This window comes from Pongo pygmaeus, chromosome 12 (genome assembly GCF_028885625.2).
Source record: "Pongo pygmaeus isolate AG05252 chromosome 12, NHGRI_mPonPyg2-v2.0_pri, whole genome shotgun sequence".
NCBI classification, from domain to species: Eukaryota; Metazoa; Chordata; class Mammalia; order Primates; family Hominidae; genus Pongo; species Pongo pygmaeus.
Window position 1 is genome coordinate 46,240,049 of NC_072385.2, and position 16,342 is coordinate 46,256,390.

General features: G+C 44.6%; 1 protein-coding gene across 2 annotated transcripts in view; it reads right to left on the reverse strand.

The window, feature by feature from the left end:
* Positions 1–953: 953 nt before the first annotated feature.
* SMYD1 (SET and MYND domain containing 1) overlaps positions 954–16,342 on the reverse strand; it is a 45,000-nt gene continuing 29,611 nt past the window's right edge. For both annotated transcript variants that reach the window (XM_054475758.1, XM_054475757.1), the window contains 4 exons: positions 10,837–10,929; positions 7,815–7,978; positions 5,759–5,927; positions 954–3,965 (listed from right to left, as the gene is read on the reverse strand). In XM_054475758.1, coding sequence (XP_054331733.1) covers positions 3,807–3,965; positions 5,759–5,927; positions 7,815–7,978; positions 10,837–10,929 — 585 coding nt within the window. In that variant the 3' untranslated portion in view covers positions 954–3,806. The remainder of the gene's footprint in view (positions 3,966–5,758; positions 5,928–7,814; positions 7,979–10,836; positions 10,930–16,342) is intronic.

The window sequence follows — 16,342 nt, forward strand, 5'->3', positions numbered from 1 at the left end:
GTCTGCCCTTTAATACATGTATTTGTCAATACATTGATGGTGCAGTGGGCAGATGGCTTCATCTAAAGGGTAATCAGAGGTCTTAGACTTGCTTGGCATGGCCCTAAGGAATAGAGGTTTCAGGATGCAGATTTCACCCCAGTTTAAGTGAAGACTTCTTTAATGGTCTTTCTGCTATCTATTTTGCTACTCCCATGTAGTGAAGCTCCTTTATAGATTGACAACACTGCAAAGTAATGTGTTCTGAAGTTAGGCCATTACCATGGTTTAAATATTCCCACCACGGCCAATTTTATGTTATAAGTGAGATGTTGGTGAATGTAGAGTTGGGAAGAGATGTGCCCTGCCGGCTCTCCCAAGCCAATAAGAGCTAGTTCCATCACACCCCTGCTTGCCTCTACCCTTCACCTTCATCTTCTAACTGGCAGAAGGGACACCCCAGGAGAAGCAAGGTTGGAATGCTCAAAGTGTAATAATAGGTAATAATAGTCACTGAGCACATATGATGGGTTGGGTTCTCAGGGCTTTACTCTTTAAAAAGTCCTCACAGCAAACTTACGCAGTAGGTAGAAGTCAGAAAACTGAGGCATGGGTGAAATAACTAGTCCAAGGTCACACGGATAAGATTAGGAAAGCTGGGATAAAGACAAACTTAGATGGTTTTTCTTAGTGTCCATGTTCTTAGAAACGACACTGAAGTATTTCTCTAAAATTGCACACTCTAATATGGTAGCCACTAGCCACATTGGCTAACTACGTATAAATTAGTTGAAATTAAATAACATTTAAAATTCTGTTCTTCAATCATACTCCAGTGCTCAATAGTCACAAGCTGCTAGTGGCTACTGTAATGTATTGGACAACATAGATATAATACATTTCCATCACCACAGAAAATTCCATTAGACAGTGCTGCTCTAAAAAGATTGTCAGAAAGAAAGAAGCCACACTTATTTGCTTGGAAACACAAAGTATTTAATAGGATTTGCTGACTGCTATAACATAAAAACTCAAAATACAGTTTCATGGTTCTTTTGCCCTGAAGTAAGCAAATTCATTCATTTGTTCATCCATTCATTCATTTATTCAACACACATTTACTGAGCACCTACCACGTTCCAGGACCTGTGCAAGGTTCTGGGGATAGGAAGATGAATAGAAGGACACAGCTCCTGCCCTCCAGGAGCTCACATTCTGATGGAGGAGGTGACATTCTTGGGTGGTGTTCTAAGGAAGAACAGATCAGAGGAGAGGAGACAGGAAAGAGAAAAAGTTTCACTTTGGACATGATGAGTTTGCTGGGCCTGCAGAACATCTGAGAGGATGAGTGGGGCTGGAGCTCAAATGGAAGATCAGGAAATAAGATTTGAGAATCATCAGCCTTAAGGTGGTCATTAAATGAAGGGCCTGCCTGAGTTCATGCAGAGACTGTGGGCAGAATGAGATGAGAATGAATCAAGGACAAAACCAACTCCAGGAAATGTCAGTATGTCAGGGGCAGGGAAAGAAAAAGGACCAGCGAAGGAACCTGAGAAACCAGATCAGAAGATCATCACAGGGAAGTGGGTCACCAAAATCAAGGGCTGGGAGTGATGATTGACATCGAAAGGCCAAATCACATAGGAACTAAAATGTACCCATTAGATTTGATCTTGGTAAGAGCCCTTTCAGTGAAGGAGTGGGAGTGGAAGTCAATCTGCAAAGGATTCAAGAAGAAATGCAAAGTGAAGAAAGGCAGATGATAACTATACAACTAAAAAAACTCAGTCACGAAGATTACGATCCAAGAGTTCTCAGCATTTTTACTGATTGCACTTGAGAAGGCCAGTGGGGTGAGAAATGTCAAGGATCCAGGATGGAGAAGCAATAATAGATGGAGCAAAGTCTGGGGGTCAGAGGAGGGGAAGGGATCCAGAGGACATTCCAAGGGGGAGAAGGACTCGCATTCCAATGGTCTGAGAGGGAAGGAGGAGCATAGACACAGAGCACAGTTTGTTAAAGACAACAAATATTAGAAAGATAGGATGGAAAAAAAGACTATGAATATGGGGAAATGATCAGTGGCTTAGCACATGACAATGACAAAGAAGGGAAAAAGGTTTGGGGGAGACATTTTATATGAAGGTAAAAGAGTGATAATTTGAACTTGCCAGTTAGATCCCTGGAAGAAGGTTAGTGCCGTCCCTAAGCCTGTGGTATTGTGGCTTGAAAGACTATCAGTCTTCTTGTAAAACCTTCCAGAAAGGAAAATCCTCAAACAAGAGCTAAGTGTCAGATACAAGTATTTTGCAAAAATGTGGCCCATTTGCAGAGTTTTCAGCCACTGGGTAGTGCGCAGAGGGACACAGTGGCTCATCACGTGGTGAGGATGAAGAAGCTAACATTTAGGCAGAGATAACAAACATGGGACCTGGTGGGATCAATTTACTTCAAGATGTAGGGTACAGCTCTGAGGTCAATGGTAGTCCTGGGTTGTGTAGAAGTCTTGGTGACACCCCAAACTGAAGGGATCTTTTCCAGGATCTCCCAAAATATTGGTGAGAAATTTGGGGTCTCAGAAGATAACAGGATAACAGGCTAATCTTGGGATTGGTTGATTCTCAAGACCCTCATTTCTTAGGTGGAAATCACAACAGCCTTCCAGGAGATCGGGATAAATTGGCCACACCTCTGAAGAGGGTCTAACCCAGGTGTACAAGAATCCAGATTCAAATGTTCTTTCTGGTGAGAAGAACAGAAGCCCCCAGGGCATGACAGAAAAAGAAACTCAACAAGGGAAGTAATAATTATTCAGTATTGAGAATGGAGCTTCATGGGGGCCCATGATAGAGTCTAAGCTGGTAAAGACCACCCAGGCACATGTAACCAAATAAAGCCCCCAAGGGCCAATTCTGTAGGGCCCATGATCAACAGGTATGTGTGTTTCCAAGATTCTCTCTCAGCTTCACTTTGAAAATATTTTTTAAATCCTACTAGGCAAATGGCCAGAAAAATATCAGACATTATCTAAAATCACAGGGAACCACAAGGCTTGGTGATAAGGGTGATGGAGTTATTCCCTCTCTGTGTGTTCTAGAAATATTTCTAGAATTCTAGTTGGAACCCAGACTTTTTTCCCCGGACTTTAAATTAAGACCTCAGGTGGTTTGGGCAAGGCCCCCAGCCAGCTTTTTCCACATATGCACCATTCTGAAGTGGTTTCAGGTCTCTGAGTAGAGCCTAAGTGGCCCAAACACAGTGCCCTCTTCATAACTCCACACCAACCACACAGCATTACATATCCTGCTCAGCCAATCATGTCTATTGCAGACCACAGGTGAGACCAGCAGCCCCAGAGACACCTACACAGAGGGGTGAGCAGCCACCTGAGACTCCAGGCACCTGCCACCCTCAACTCAGATGTCATACTCTCTGTGATACCCCCACTGCACACACACACATCACACACCAGACACATTCCCTCCTCTGCACCCTCCTCCATATAGTTTACAATTGCATTTATTATTAGTGTGCTTTAGATGTTTCTCTACATTTTGCTTCCCCACCCAACAACATTTGGAGCTCCTTTATTGGGTTCTAGGGCCTATCATCCAATAATATTTGTAGGAGGAGTTGGTCTGGGCTGGGATAGAGTTAACTTGAATTGAGCCAAAATGGCTCTGGGAAACACAGGGCAGTAAATTGTCACAGCAACAATGTTAAGCATTACCTCAACTTCCTCATTAGGGGTCTCCCCAGAGACCCACCACCTCCAGAGTCTCTCCCTAGCTCCCCAGCCACATTGCCCCTCCTCCACTGGGTAGTCCTCATTGCTTCTTGTGGAACAGAGCTGGGGCTGGCTCATTGCTGGGCTCGGCCATGACCTGCATGGGCTGGTTGTTCAGGGCAGCCTCGCGCATCTTGTAGTACATGAATTCGTTCTGGCGGAACATGCGTAGCTCCATCTCCGTCTGCACCCGCATGGCCTGTGGGACACAGATACACCATAAACAGTGATAGCAAGCCCCTAGGACATGCTGGTCTCTGATATACCTTGGGGTAAATTATTTCCAGCCACGGAGATTCAACTCTACACCCTCAGAATACACACACACACTCATTCATCCAGGGCCTAACGTCCTGGCAGTGGGCCCACTTTGTCAGGGAGAAGGAGTCAGAACCCTGGGAGAGTAGCTGAAGGAACCATTCTCAGAAAAGAATGTTTGTTCTCAGGAACTGCCCAGTGGGGACCTAGATTTGAACCCTGGCCCGTGCAGATACTAGTGTGGGACCTCAGGCAAGTGATGTAATTGCTTCAGCCGTCAGTTTTCTCACCCATTTTGTGGCTTTGTACCTTACTGTGGGTTGGGAAGATTACAGTGTGTGACACACAGAAGAGCCCTCATCCTCCCACGTGTCCATTCAAGAAATATTTCTCAAGGGCCAGGCATTCAGAGGCTGAGGATACAGCTGTGAGTAAAATCGACAAAGGCTCTGCCTTTGACAGGCTCGGTATCCTAGACATAAAGCTAGTTACCCCACTTTTCTGCCCCTCACTTGGTCCTCCTGCCAATTTTAAGGGGCTAATCTATTATTTCCATTTTATAAATGAGGAAACCTGGGATCAGAATAGTAAAAGGACATCCATATCTGAGACCACACCAGTCCCAAATGTCATAGTCATCCTACATTTTATAACACCAAAGTCTGTCCACTTTCCCTAAACTGTGCTGTCTGAGGACAGCCCTGTCACTCTTAAATAAACCAGCCTTTCAAAGCACCAAGGACACCCGCAGCACCATTTGCCAGGCACTAAGTGCATTTCACACATTAATTCATGAACACTCATCACAACCCTATCCTTTCTCCCTATTTTACTGATGAGGAGACTGACAGCCATACATTCAATATTTGCAAAATCACACAACCAGAAAGCGGTGAAGCTGGAACTCAACCTGGACGTCTGATTCCAGAGCCTGTGATCACTAACTCCACTCCATGTTACACAGAATACTTTCTAATATAAATGGCTGTGTGTGTGCATGCACACACACACACACACACACACACACACACACATGCACACCCCATTGTTTATGCTTACTCAGTCCAGGCTTGGGGTGTTATGATTCAACAGACTCAGGCTTCAAGTCTCAGCTTTGCCATTAGCTCGCTATGTGACTATGGACAGATTGCCCTCCTTCCCTGGGCCTCAGTTTCCTCATGTGTGAAGCAAGGTGATATGGTTTGGATATTTGTCCCTTCCAAATCTCACATTGAAATGTGATCCCCAGTGTTGGAGGTGGGACCTGGCAGACGTGCTTGAGTCATGGGAGCAGATCCCTCGTGAATTGCTTAGTGCCATCCACTGAGTTCACACCAGATCTGCTTGTTGAAAAAAGCCTGGCACCTCTGCCTCTCTTGCTTGCTCCCTCTTTCGTCATGTGACACACTGGCTCCCTTTCCCTCCTGGCATGATTAGAAGCTTCCGGAGGCCCTCACCAGAAGCACATGCCAGCACCACAGTTCCTATACAGTCTGCAGAACCATGAGTCAACATAAGCCTCTTTTCTTTATAAATTACCCAGTCTCAGGTATTCATTTATGATAACACGAACAGTCTAACACACAAGGGTAGTGGGCTAAAGCGTTTCTGAGTTCCCTTCTGTCTAGCTGGGAGTGTGTGGACTTTTCTAAAGCAGAGTCCACCTGAACTCACACTCTCATCCTCAGAAAGCTCAGGCCAGGAAGGGAACACCAGCCTCAAGATGCTACTTGCCTCTAAGTCCTTAGTGATGGGGTGGGAGGGTCCGTGTGTCACCAGGAGAATGGCATAGGCTTTGCAGATCATCCCGTGCCCCACCTCAATGTTACCAGCGTGCCAGTTGGTCAGCCCTGCCCGCATCACGGCCATGCCCAGTTGGGCATTGTTGGGGTGGTAGAGCTTCCTGTGGGAGCATAGCAGATAATCATACATCATACCAATCACCCTTATATCTGCACTTAATTTAATAATGTATGAAGTGCCCTTGTTGATTAAGCCCATCTGTCCTCCCCTCAGCACTGCAAAGCTTCTGTAGCCGCCAAGGGGGAACTGAGGCACAGAGATATGGAACAAGTTGCCAAACATTCTACACCGTGAGGCTGTGACAGCTGAAACTCTGGCCTGGGCTGCCCAGCCAACTCCTTGTGAGAAAAAGGGACCAGGAACATACTATCAGAGCTTGAGGACTCTAGCCAAGATGGCCAAATAGGAACAGCTCCAGTCTACAGCTGCCAGCGTCAGTGACGCAGAAGACGAATGATTTCTGCATTTTCAACTGAGGTACCAGGTTAATCTCACTGGGGATTGTCAGACAGTGGGTGCAGGACAGTGGGTGCAGCACACCGAGCATAAGCTGAAGCAGGGCAAGGCATCACCTCACCCGGGAAGTGCAAGGGGTCAGGGAATTCCCTTTCCTAGCCAAGGAAAGGGGTGACAGACAGCACCTGGAAAATTGGGTCACTCCCACCCTAATACTGCGCTTTTCCAACGGTCTTAGCAAATGGTACCCCAGGAGATTATATCCCGCGCCTGGCTCGGAGGGTCCTATACCCACGGAGCCTTGGTCATTGCTAGCACAGCAGTCTGAGATCAAACTGCAAGGCTGCAGCGAGGCTGCGGGAGGGGCGCTCGCCATTGCTGAGGCTTGAGTAGATAAACAAAGCAGCCGGGAAGCTCGAACTGGGTGGAGCCCACCGCAGCTCAAGGAGGCCTGCCTGTCTCTGTAGACTCCACACTACCTGAGCTTGAGCACAGGAAGCTCACAGCACTCAGGAGCACCTCAGACATCTCCCCGGAAAGTGGTAGGAAGGTCAAGGGAAAAAAAATAATTTAAATGTCCTTTTTGAGACAGCGTTGTATTTTCACCCGGTTGGCACCCCTTTGCAGGGCTTCCTTAGCATGTTGCACAGTTTATCTACATTTTGTTAAGACTAACATCCTCCCAAAGAAATGAACTTGTGTCAACTTATTTGGCCAGAAACACAAATTTGCATGACAACATAAACACAGAAAGCAAGAGAGGGTATTGGCAGATGGAAGGCAAGGGAATTGAATTTGAGATTTTTTTTTTTTTTTTTGAGACGGAGTCTCGCTCTGTTGCCCAGGCTGGAGTGCAGTGTAGTGGCGCGATCTTGGCTCACTGCAAGCTCCGCCTCCCAGGTTCACGCCATTCTCCTGCCTCAGCCTCCCAAGTAGCTGGGACTACAGGCGCCCGCCACCACACCCTGCTAATTTTTTGTATTTTTTAGTAGAGACGGGGTTTCACCGTGTTAGCCAGGATGGTCTCGATCTCCTGACCTCGTGATCCTCCCGCCTCGGCCTCCCAACGTGCTGGGATTACAGGCGTGAGCCACCGCGCCCGGCCAGAATTTACAATTTTTAAGCAAAGATGATTGATGGCTCTTTTAAAAATAAATAAATAAATAAAAGCTCCCAGAATTGCCTATGTTGATTACAGGGTGGAGGGCGGGGTCCAATCACTTAAAATCAAGCTGGGGTTAGCCTGAAGGAAGTCAAAAGCAGAAGATGCCACCCAAGTGATAGATGTGCTGGAGAATTTGGGAAAGACCAGGGATGACAAACAGGTTTCATCTCAAGCACAAACTCTGATTGGTCATTACCACTGGAGCACCATGATAAAAAGACTCAGTCAAAAAGAGAACCATGATGGATTACAGACGCCTGCTGTGGGTATAGGAGGGAGAGGCACCAGTAAATGTGCCATCTATTTGCCATCCCTGGAATAGACACACTTCCAGGAGACTATCTGAGACCTAGAATCGTCACCTACATATAGCCGTCCACCATCCTCCTGGCATAGAACGAGGCCTCCTCAAAGGCCTGGAGGTAGGAAAGGACCTCTGAAACAATGCTCAGCATCCGCAGCGTGTAGATGTTGGTGTCAGCAAACACTGGCTCCTGCTTCTGCAGGCACTCCCGGCATAATTTCACAACCTAGAGTGAGACAGAGGCCCTGCCCATTACCATTGCACCAGAGCACACGTTTAATTCACATACGCGACCATCATGATGATACCAGACAATCATTCTTTTTAAGATTGGGGCAATTGCTGACAGAGGTGGGAAAGCACAGGTTTGGGGTATGAATTGCAAAGTGGTCCTATTGGCTAAGGTGTAAGAATGGGAAGGGTAATGGTGTGAGACGTGGCAGATGCAGCACAGCGAGGAGTTTCCAAAATCAATAGGTAGCAGGAAGCTATGAAAGCTATACATACACACACACACAAACACACACATATATGTACAGTCAGATCTGTATATGCACAAGTTCCACATCCATGGATTCAACCCACTTCAGGTCAAATATATATATATTTGGAGACAACAGTCTCACTCCATTGCCCAGGCTGAAGTGCAGTGGCTCAATCTCAGCTCACTGCAACCTCCCGCTCTTAGCTTCAAGCGATTCTCCTGCCTCAGCCTCCTGAGTAGCTGGGATTACAGGTGCACATCACCACGCCTAATTTTTGTATTTTTAGTAGAGACAGGGTTTCACCATATTGCCCAGGCTGGTCTCGAACTCCTGAGCTCAGGCAATCTGCCCACCTCAGCCTCCCAAAGTGCTAGGATTACAGGCATAAGCCACCATACCCGGCCAAAAATATTTTAAAAGAAAGAAAGAATCATACAACAACAAAAAACAATACAAACAATCAATACAGCATAACAGCTATTTACATAGCATTTACATAGTATTAGGTGTTATAAGTAATCCAGAGATGCTTTAAAGTATATGGAAGGATGTGCATAGGTTGTACACAAAAATACACTATTTTATACAAGGTACTTGAGCATCTGAAGATTTTAGTATCTGTGGCAGTCCTAGAACCAATTCTCTAAAGATACAGATATGTGTGTGTGTGTGTGTGTATGTATATATATATATATATATATATGCATGCACATATATACATATACAAATATATTTATATATCTTATAACAACACATTGAGATGAGTACTACTCATAATCCCATTTTACCAGATGAGAAAACTGAAGCACAGAGAGGGTAAGTACTTTGCCAAAGTCACACAGATGGTGAGCAATGGATCAAGCACTGAAACCAAGCAGTTGAGCCGCAGCTTCACCACCATTCCTGTGATTCTCCACTCACTGTGCTTTGGAAACATCTGAAAGCTTTTTTAAAACACTGATGTTCAAGTCCTACCCCAGACCAATTGAAACCAAATATCTGGGAGAGAAACCCTGGATGTGTAGTTTGTATAAGCCCCTGGGTGGTGCTTAGGCTCAGTGAGTTTGAATAATTATGTCCTACTGAAGTGTACAAGATGGATGAGCAGAGAAGGAGGCTCCCAGGAAGCTGGGAAACATCCCCAGAAGGATGCAGCCTTGGCCCTGGTGAGGAAAAAGATGGGCCTGACCGCAATCATCCTGGAGTCAGGCTTTTCTGACTGACTCTTGTGTAGACATAGGCTTAGGCCCTACCCTACAAAGTCCAATGGTCTCTAGATTTTAGGTGTTTGTTGTTCTCCTCTCCTGCCTTTGCTGCTCTCATGGGAGAAATGCCATACAATTCCTTTGATTTGAAATCAGTGAGAACTAATTTTGCTCTGAGACTTTCCCAGAGTTCATGAGGCAACCTGAGGCGGTGGGGGCGTAGCAGAGAGTGGAAAAATGATGGCTGGCAATCAATTCATCCTGAAAACCATCCTCTTAAACCCATGGGGGCAGTGTCCAGAGCCACACCTAGCCCTGCCAAGTCTGAATGGAAAACGAGAAGAAATGAAGAGGAGAGAAGCTAGGGTAATGGAGCCAGTGGGGCCCTCCTGCTCACTCCAGCTCCCACCTCATGCCTCTGACATAGATTTTCCATGTTGTACAATAACATTTTGTTCGTGTGACTGTCTCCCCACCTGACAGAACTCCTTCCAGGCAAGGAGAGTGTCTTGTGTTGGCCACCCCAGTAAGGGCTTAGAAATGTGCAATAAATGACTTAGTAAAGAAGGAGGAAGAGGAGAAGGGAAATAGAAATGAATAGAAATTAATCTCCCAAATCAACATGCCCTAGTGGCGTTAACATTCAAGTTGCTCAGCGAGCTTGGGGAACAAAAATACGAATTCATGGTCCCTGTTTTTCTGTTGCAGATTGAATGAGTCACATCTTGGAGTGTGAGAATGGAAATCAGTATTTCCAACAAGCCGCCCAGGTTAGTTCAATGCAAATACCCCGCAGGCCAGTGTTTGGCAGTGGGTCTCGCCTTTGGTTACAAATTGAAATCACCTGAGAGCTTTAAAAATCTTAATATCAGGGTCCCACGCCCAGAGATTCTGGTGAAATTGTCCTGAGTGGGGGCCTGAGCATCAAAATTTTTCAAAGGTGATTCTAGTGTAGAGCCAGCTGAGAATCCCTGGTGCTTCAAGAGCCAAGGATGAATGCTCAGTTGGGAGAGACTGAAAACTGTAGCTGGCACATGCATTCAATTATGGGAAAGCATGCAACTCACTCCCAGTATGTCCACTGCCATCTGCATTCCCCCATCTCTGATACCAGGTTTAGATATCACAGATCCCCCAGGGACAAGTGTCTGGCTGCATTTGCTCCCCTCAGACCCAGTCTCAGTGGATTAATAAACAGTCACTAAGAGCACACCCCTAAGAGATGCTAAAGGTTTAGGGGTAAGAAGAGTCATGGTCTCAACCAAGGGACATCTTCTAGAAAAACAACCTGCTTGGTAGCCCCTACACCCGTTCTCACCCCATTTCCCTCCCTTACTAGAGAACATTTCCAGCCTCCTCTCTACCCCTATCCTCTATAACAAGTGAATTCTTACCTCATGATACAAACCCTCAGAACGAGCCTTGTCTATCTTTTCCAATGTATCCTTGGAGAATCGTATCATCTCCTTCACCACTTCCTGAGAGGGCTGGGAAAAAGAGACACACTGAGCTAGAGATGCCTTCATGAGGCAACCCATTCCACCTTTGAATAGTTGCCATCTTTGACATTCAATGTAGTGCAAGGTTAATGCCTTCCTCATTCTGAATGCCTCATTCCTGTAAATGCTACCCAAGATCCTGTAGCTATTCCAGTTCCCTCATCACATTTCTGACTTGTGTTTTCTATTAAGCCAAGTCCCAGACCCTTGCTGTCAGCCAATCATCCCAGCCTGTGCAAATTCCTGGCCCTTTGAACCCCAGGGCAGAAACTGACATTGATCCCTATTGCGTTTTCTCTGGCATTTTGGATTCTATCGCCCAAAATATTTGCTGCTCTCCCTTTTTGTTTCAAGTCAACCACATATTCCACAGGTACACCCTTGCATTTTTGTTTTCATCCAAGTCATTGATTTAAATAACAGCCAGCACAGGGCTAAAGACAGAGCCCAAGGACTTGACCCAAAAATCATACTCCAATTTGTCTTCGAGTTCATTAAGGAGGGTCCTTGTGATTATAATTATTCAAACTCTTTCAAATGTATTAGCATCCAGCCTGTATTTCCTTGTCTTGGCCAAAAGGGTATCAGGAGAATATGTCAGCTCTTCCTGTGATATCTAGACTCACTAGGATTACTACATTTGCCTAAGAAGCCTAGTGATCTTACAAAACAAAACAAAACAAGGTTTTGATATTTGAGGCAAGGAAGTGCCATAATTAAGAAGCCAGTTCCCCCAGGGACATAATAATTTTGAAGAAAAAGAGCCAAATTTCTCAAAGTCCAAACAAGAAGTTTACATGCTACGCTTATTCCTATCAGAAGTCCTTTTCTGAAACATTTTTTTTGCTTAAGCAAATCTTTTATAACTTTTTTCCAAAATGAAAATAACTTTATTATTTATTCTGACTGTAAAATTGACATATGCAAGTTGTGAAAATTAAAACAATATTAAAAAGTATGGTTAAAAAAAAAATTAGAAATCCCTAGAACCCACCTAACGACTACAGTTAGTATCTGGGGGAACATTTTCCTATGCATGCATACAGAAATAATATTTAAAATACTTAATGACTGATACAGAAAAAGCACTGACCAATCAAATCACAGACAGTGACCATCAACAATGGGTATGTCAGCCCAGCACGATGGCTCACGCTTGTAATCCCAGCACTTTGGGAGGCCCAGGCAGGCAGATCACCTGAGGTCAGGAGTTTGATACTAACCTGAACAATAGGGTGAAACCCCATCTCTACTAAAAATACAAAAATTAGCCAGGTATAGTGGCGCATGTCTGTAGTCCTAGCTACTAGGGAGGCTGAGGCACAAGAATCACTTGAACCCGGGAGGCAGAGGTTGCAGTGAGCCGAGATCACACCAGTGCACTACAGCCTGAGTGACAGAGTGAGACCCTGTCTCAAAAGAAAATTAAATTAATTATTAGATTAAATTAAATTAAACAATGGGTATGTCTAAATGACTTTACCAGTAAGCACTGGCTGAATTTCAGTCCTACGTGTGCACACACATGCATATGTGTGTGTATGTGCCAATAGGATTGACTATTTTTTTAACTGGAATAACACCATGTATCTGTCTATAGCATTTTTTCACTCAGTATATTGTAGACATTTTCCCATATCAATATAAAACTATCTATATCATCATTTTAATAAATGTAAAGTTTTCCACTATATGAAGCTAGGATAATTTATTTAACCAGTTCTCTGGTTGTCCAATTTTTTCACTCTAAAGAGTTAGACTCGACAGCTTCCTTTCGATTTGTGGTTCACATTGTTTTGTGAAGTCACCCTCAGTAAACTACCAAAAAGTAACAAGAGAATGGGCATTTGTTCCAATGAAAATGTATCCCCCTCTGTAGACCATCTTCCCTCCTTCTCCCAGCTGTCCTGGACCAGTTCTGCCGTGGGTTTTCATCTTGCAGTATGAGAGTCCTCTGGCCAGGACACCTTGCTTCAGGGTCAGGCTCTCCTAAGGAAAGGGGTACTATATTTGTTCTTCTGCCCACCTCACCCACTTTGGCTTTTGTATAGCTCTTGGCTATCCCTATAATTTTGGCTATCCTTGTTTCCATATCCTTGTATCTGGGCCTCCCTGGAGTTAGTTATTCTATGTGTCTACCTGTATTTGTTCCATGGCCTGACTCTGACAATGGATGCACCCATCAGTGCTCTAGCTTCCACTTGCAGGTCTCACTCCTAGCTTAACCTTTGCCTTGACCTTTGATTTGGCTGAGATTTCTGGCTTTGGCTGCCCTCCTGCCTGCTACCAGCTGCTGCCTTATGCCCCGGAATGCTGTTCAGCCCTCTGTGAACTCAAATCATGTCTTTGTTTCAAAGAAGTCATTTCAGTGTGTGACTGCTTTCCTAAGCCTATTGGAATTAAGCCCATGTCTTGCCTGGTTGTGCAGAGTTCTGTGACTGGTGGACCAGTGGTGTACCATCGATCTGTCAAACCTACATTTCTAGTTATAGCCATAGCTTATTGCCCAAGTAATGACTCACAAAATCACGTATGGTTTATGACCCCTAGTATCTAATCTACTGTAAATTCTATTATCTTTAAATCTCAAAATTCTTAGTGAATCTTCTGGAGTAATCAGTAGCTTGTAGAATAGATTAAAAGAATACCAAGTGGTTAAGTGTTCATCAAAGTCTTGCTCAATTTGATGATGTAAGGAGGAGTGTCACTTGAAGCTCTGGAATTGAGTCAATTTTTTTTTAAAGAGGCAACTTACAAGATTCCTCAAAACAACCTGGCAGAAAGGTTGTTAATTAATAAGTGCAACATGTGATAAATCTACTCTGAGAAAGGAAACGGGACTGTTCCACTTGGCTCCACTCTTCAGAGAAAAGGCAGGAACATTCTGATTTGCAGACAGGATTTAAGGAACCCCTGCAGTGAAAGGCCGCTGTCTCCAGGAGCATCAAATTCTACAGAAAACAAGGAGGAAGAGAGAGGGAGGAGCCAGAGGCGGAGGAGAAGGAGCAGGAGTTGGAGGCTCTGAGGGGCTAGGGGAGGAGCCAGAGGATAAGGGGAGGAGCCATAGGAAAGGGGGAGGAGCCAGAGGATAAGGGGAGGAGCCAGAGGATAAGGGGAGGAGCTAGAGGAAAAGGAGCCAAAGAGGAAGGAGAAGGGGTAAGAAGGATGTTGGTTCCCAAGCCTGGAAAAATTGGCACATTTCTATTTGATTTTTTCTTTTCTTCTTTTTTTTTTGAGACGGAATCTCGCTGTGTCGCCCAGGCTGGAATGCAGTAGCACGATCTCAGCTCACTGCAACCTCCGCCTTCTGGGTTCAAGCGAATCGTCTGCCTCAGCCTCCCGAGTAGCTGGGATTACAGGCGTGGGCCACCATGCCCGGCTAATTTTTGTATTTTTAGTAGAGATGGGGTTTCACCATATTGTCCAGGCTGGTATCGAACTCCTGATGTCGTGATCTGCCTGCCTCGGCCTCCCAAAATTCTGGGATTACAGGTGTGAGCCACCGCGCCTGGCCTGGCATATTCCTATTTGAAAACCATGGGTAAAGGCTGGAGAGAGAAAGGGAAAAACCCACCAGTCACTGTAGCTCATGCCTGTAATCCCGGCACTTCAAGAGGCTGACACGGGCGGATCACTTGAGGCCAGAAATTTGAGACCAGCCTGGGCAACATGGTGAAACCCCGTCTCTACAAATAATACAAAAATTAGCCAGCAGTGGTGGCATGCACCGTGGTCCCAGCTACTCAGGAGCCTAAGGCAGGAGAATCACTGGAGCCCAGAAAGTCGAGGCTGCAGTGAGCCGAGATCACACCACTGCACTCCAGCCTGGGTGACAGAGTGAAACCTCATCTCAAAAATAAATAAAAATAAAATAAATTTTAAAAAAGAATGATTATAAAAGAAAACCTAAGCAGCCTAAACAAAGACAGTCCAGAGACACAACTGAGGAAAAATGTCATAAATTTTGCTATTATTTTCTCATTTTAAACATATTTGGTTTTTATTTCTACATAGGTTTATATATGCATATATTAAGGAGCTAGGAAAGATTTTGATGGCAATTGAAGGTTTGAGGCTGGTGTACTGACGGAGCCTTATCAGGCTGGGGTACAGCATTATAGGGAAAAGAAAGGAAATGATTGTGATGACATTGTAGATAGTCCAGCTTGAGGAAATGGTTAATAAGTTAGTCCAGCTCCCCATTTACAGATGAGGAAACTGAGGCCCAGAAGGAAGAGACTTGGCCAAGCTCAGATGTTTAGAGTCATAGCCAGTACTAGTACACAGGCCTCATAATTCTTCTTCCAGTATTCTTCCTACTACATTATGATGGCCTTTTTTTAATGCCTGAGGAAGCATTTGCTTTTAAAAAGATATACTCAATTTTTTTCTGCTCAGTTAGTATATGTGAGTTATTTTTATTTTCAGTTATTTTAATAGAGAAACTCAATTTGATATAAAATATAATAGAAAGCTTTTGCCTTGAATTCAGGTAGGTTCAAGCAGAAATCATCAATCTTTTATATCAAGAGAAATGCCAACTCTGCAATTCATACTGGAGACGTGTGTGTATTGTCACCAGCTGGTAACAACATATCTAAAGTGAAGGGATGGGAACTAAAGGCCACACATAGCCTACTGAATTATTGAAACTGCCAGGTAAACATCAAAAAATCTAAAGAAATGATCACATGGTTGTTTTATTTTAGAATAGAGAAAAGAGAGTCTGGCCTGTTCATAAAAAAAATAAATTCGGTAGTGTGGAGGCAAGTTAAGAAACAAATACTCAGGGCCAGTCTCCAGGAGAGAAGGCTGACTGGCTCACAGATAAGACATGTTATCTGCAGGTTCTGAAAGGTCGGGGTGAGGGTGAATGCAATAACAAATTCTTCTCTGTAGCGCCCATGATGCAGTGTTCAGTGCCTCTCACATACATCCAATATACACGTCCTAGAATACAGACCTTTGATTCTCTAAAAAGAGGTTGTTCCTATAGAAAACATTAATCCTTGGGCCCCACCTGCTTTGTCTCTGCCTGGGAGGGGTGACTGTCAATCTCTTCACCCCAGGCATCGCTGGTCCTCCTACTTCTGTCTGTATGGAAACCAAGTATGCTTGCATGCACATGGGTGTGCGTGTGTGTGTGTGTGTGCCTTTTAATGTTCATAAATGGTAGCACACACAGTGTTAGGGGTTAAATTGTATCCTCCCAAAATTCATATGTTGAAGTCTAGCCCCAGAAGCTACCTCAAAATGAAATCTTACTTGGCAATAGGGTCATTGCAGATGTAATTAGTTAAGGTGAGATCATACTGGAGTAGAGTGGGCTCCTAACCCAATATGACTGGTGTCCTTATAAAAGAGAATGTCATGTGAGACGCCTCCATGCCTGTGCTGATCC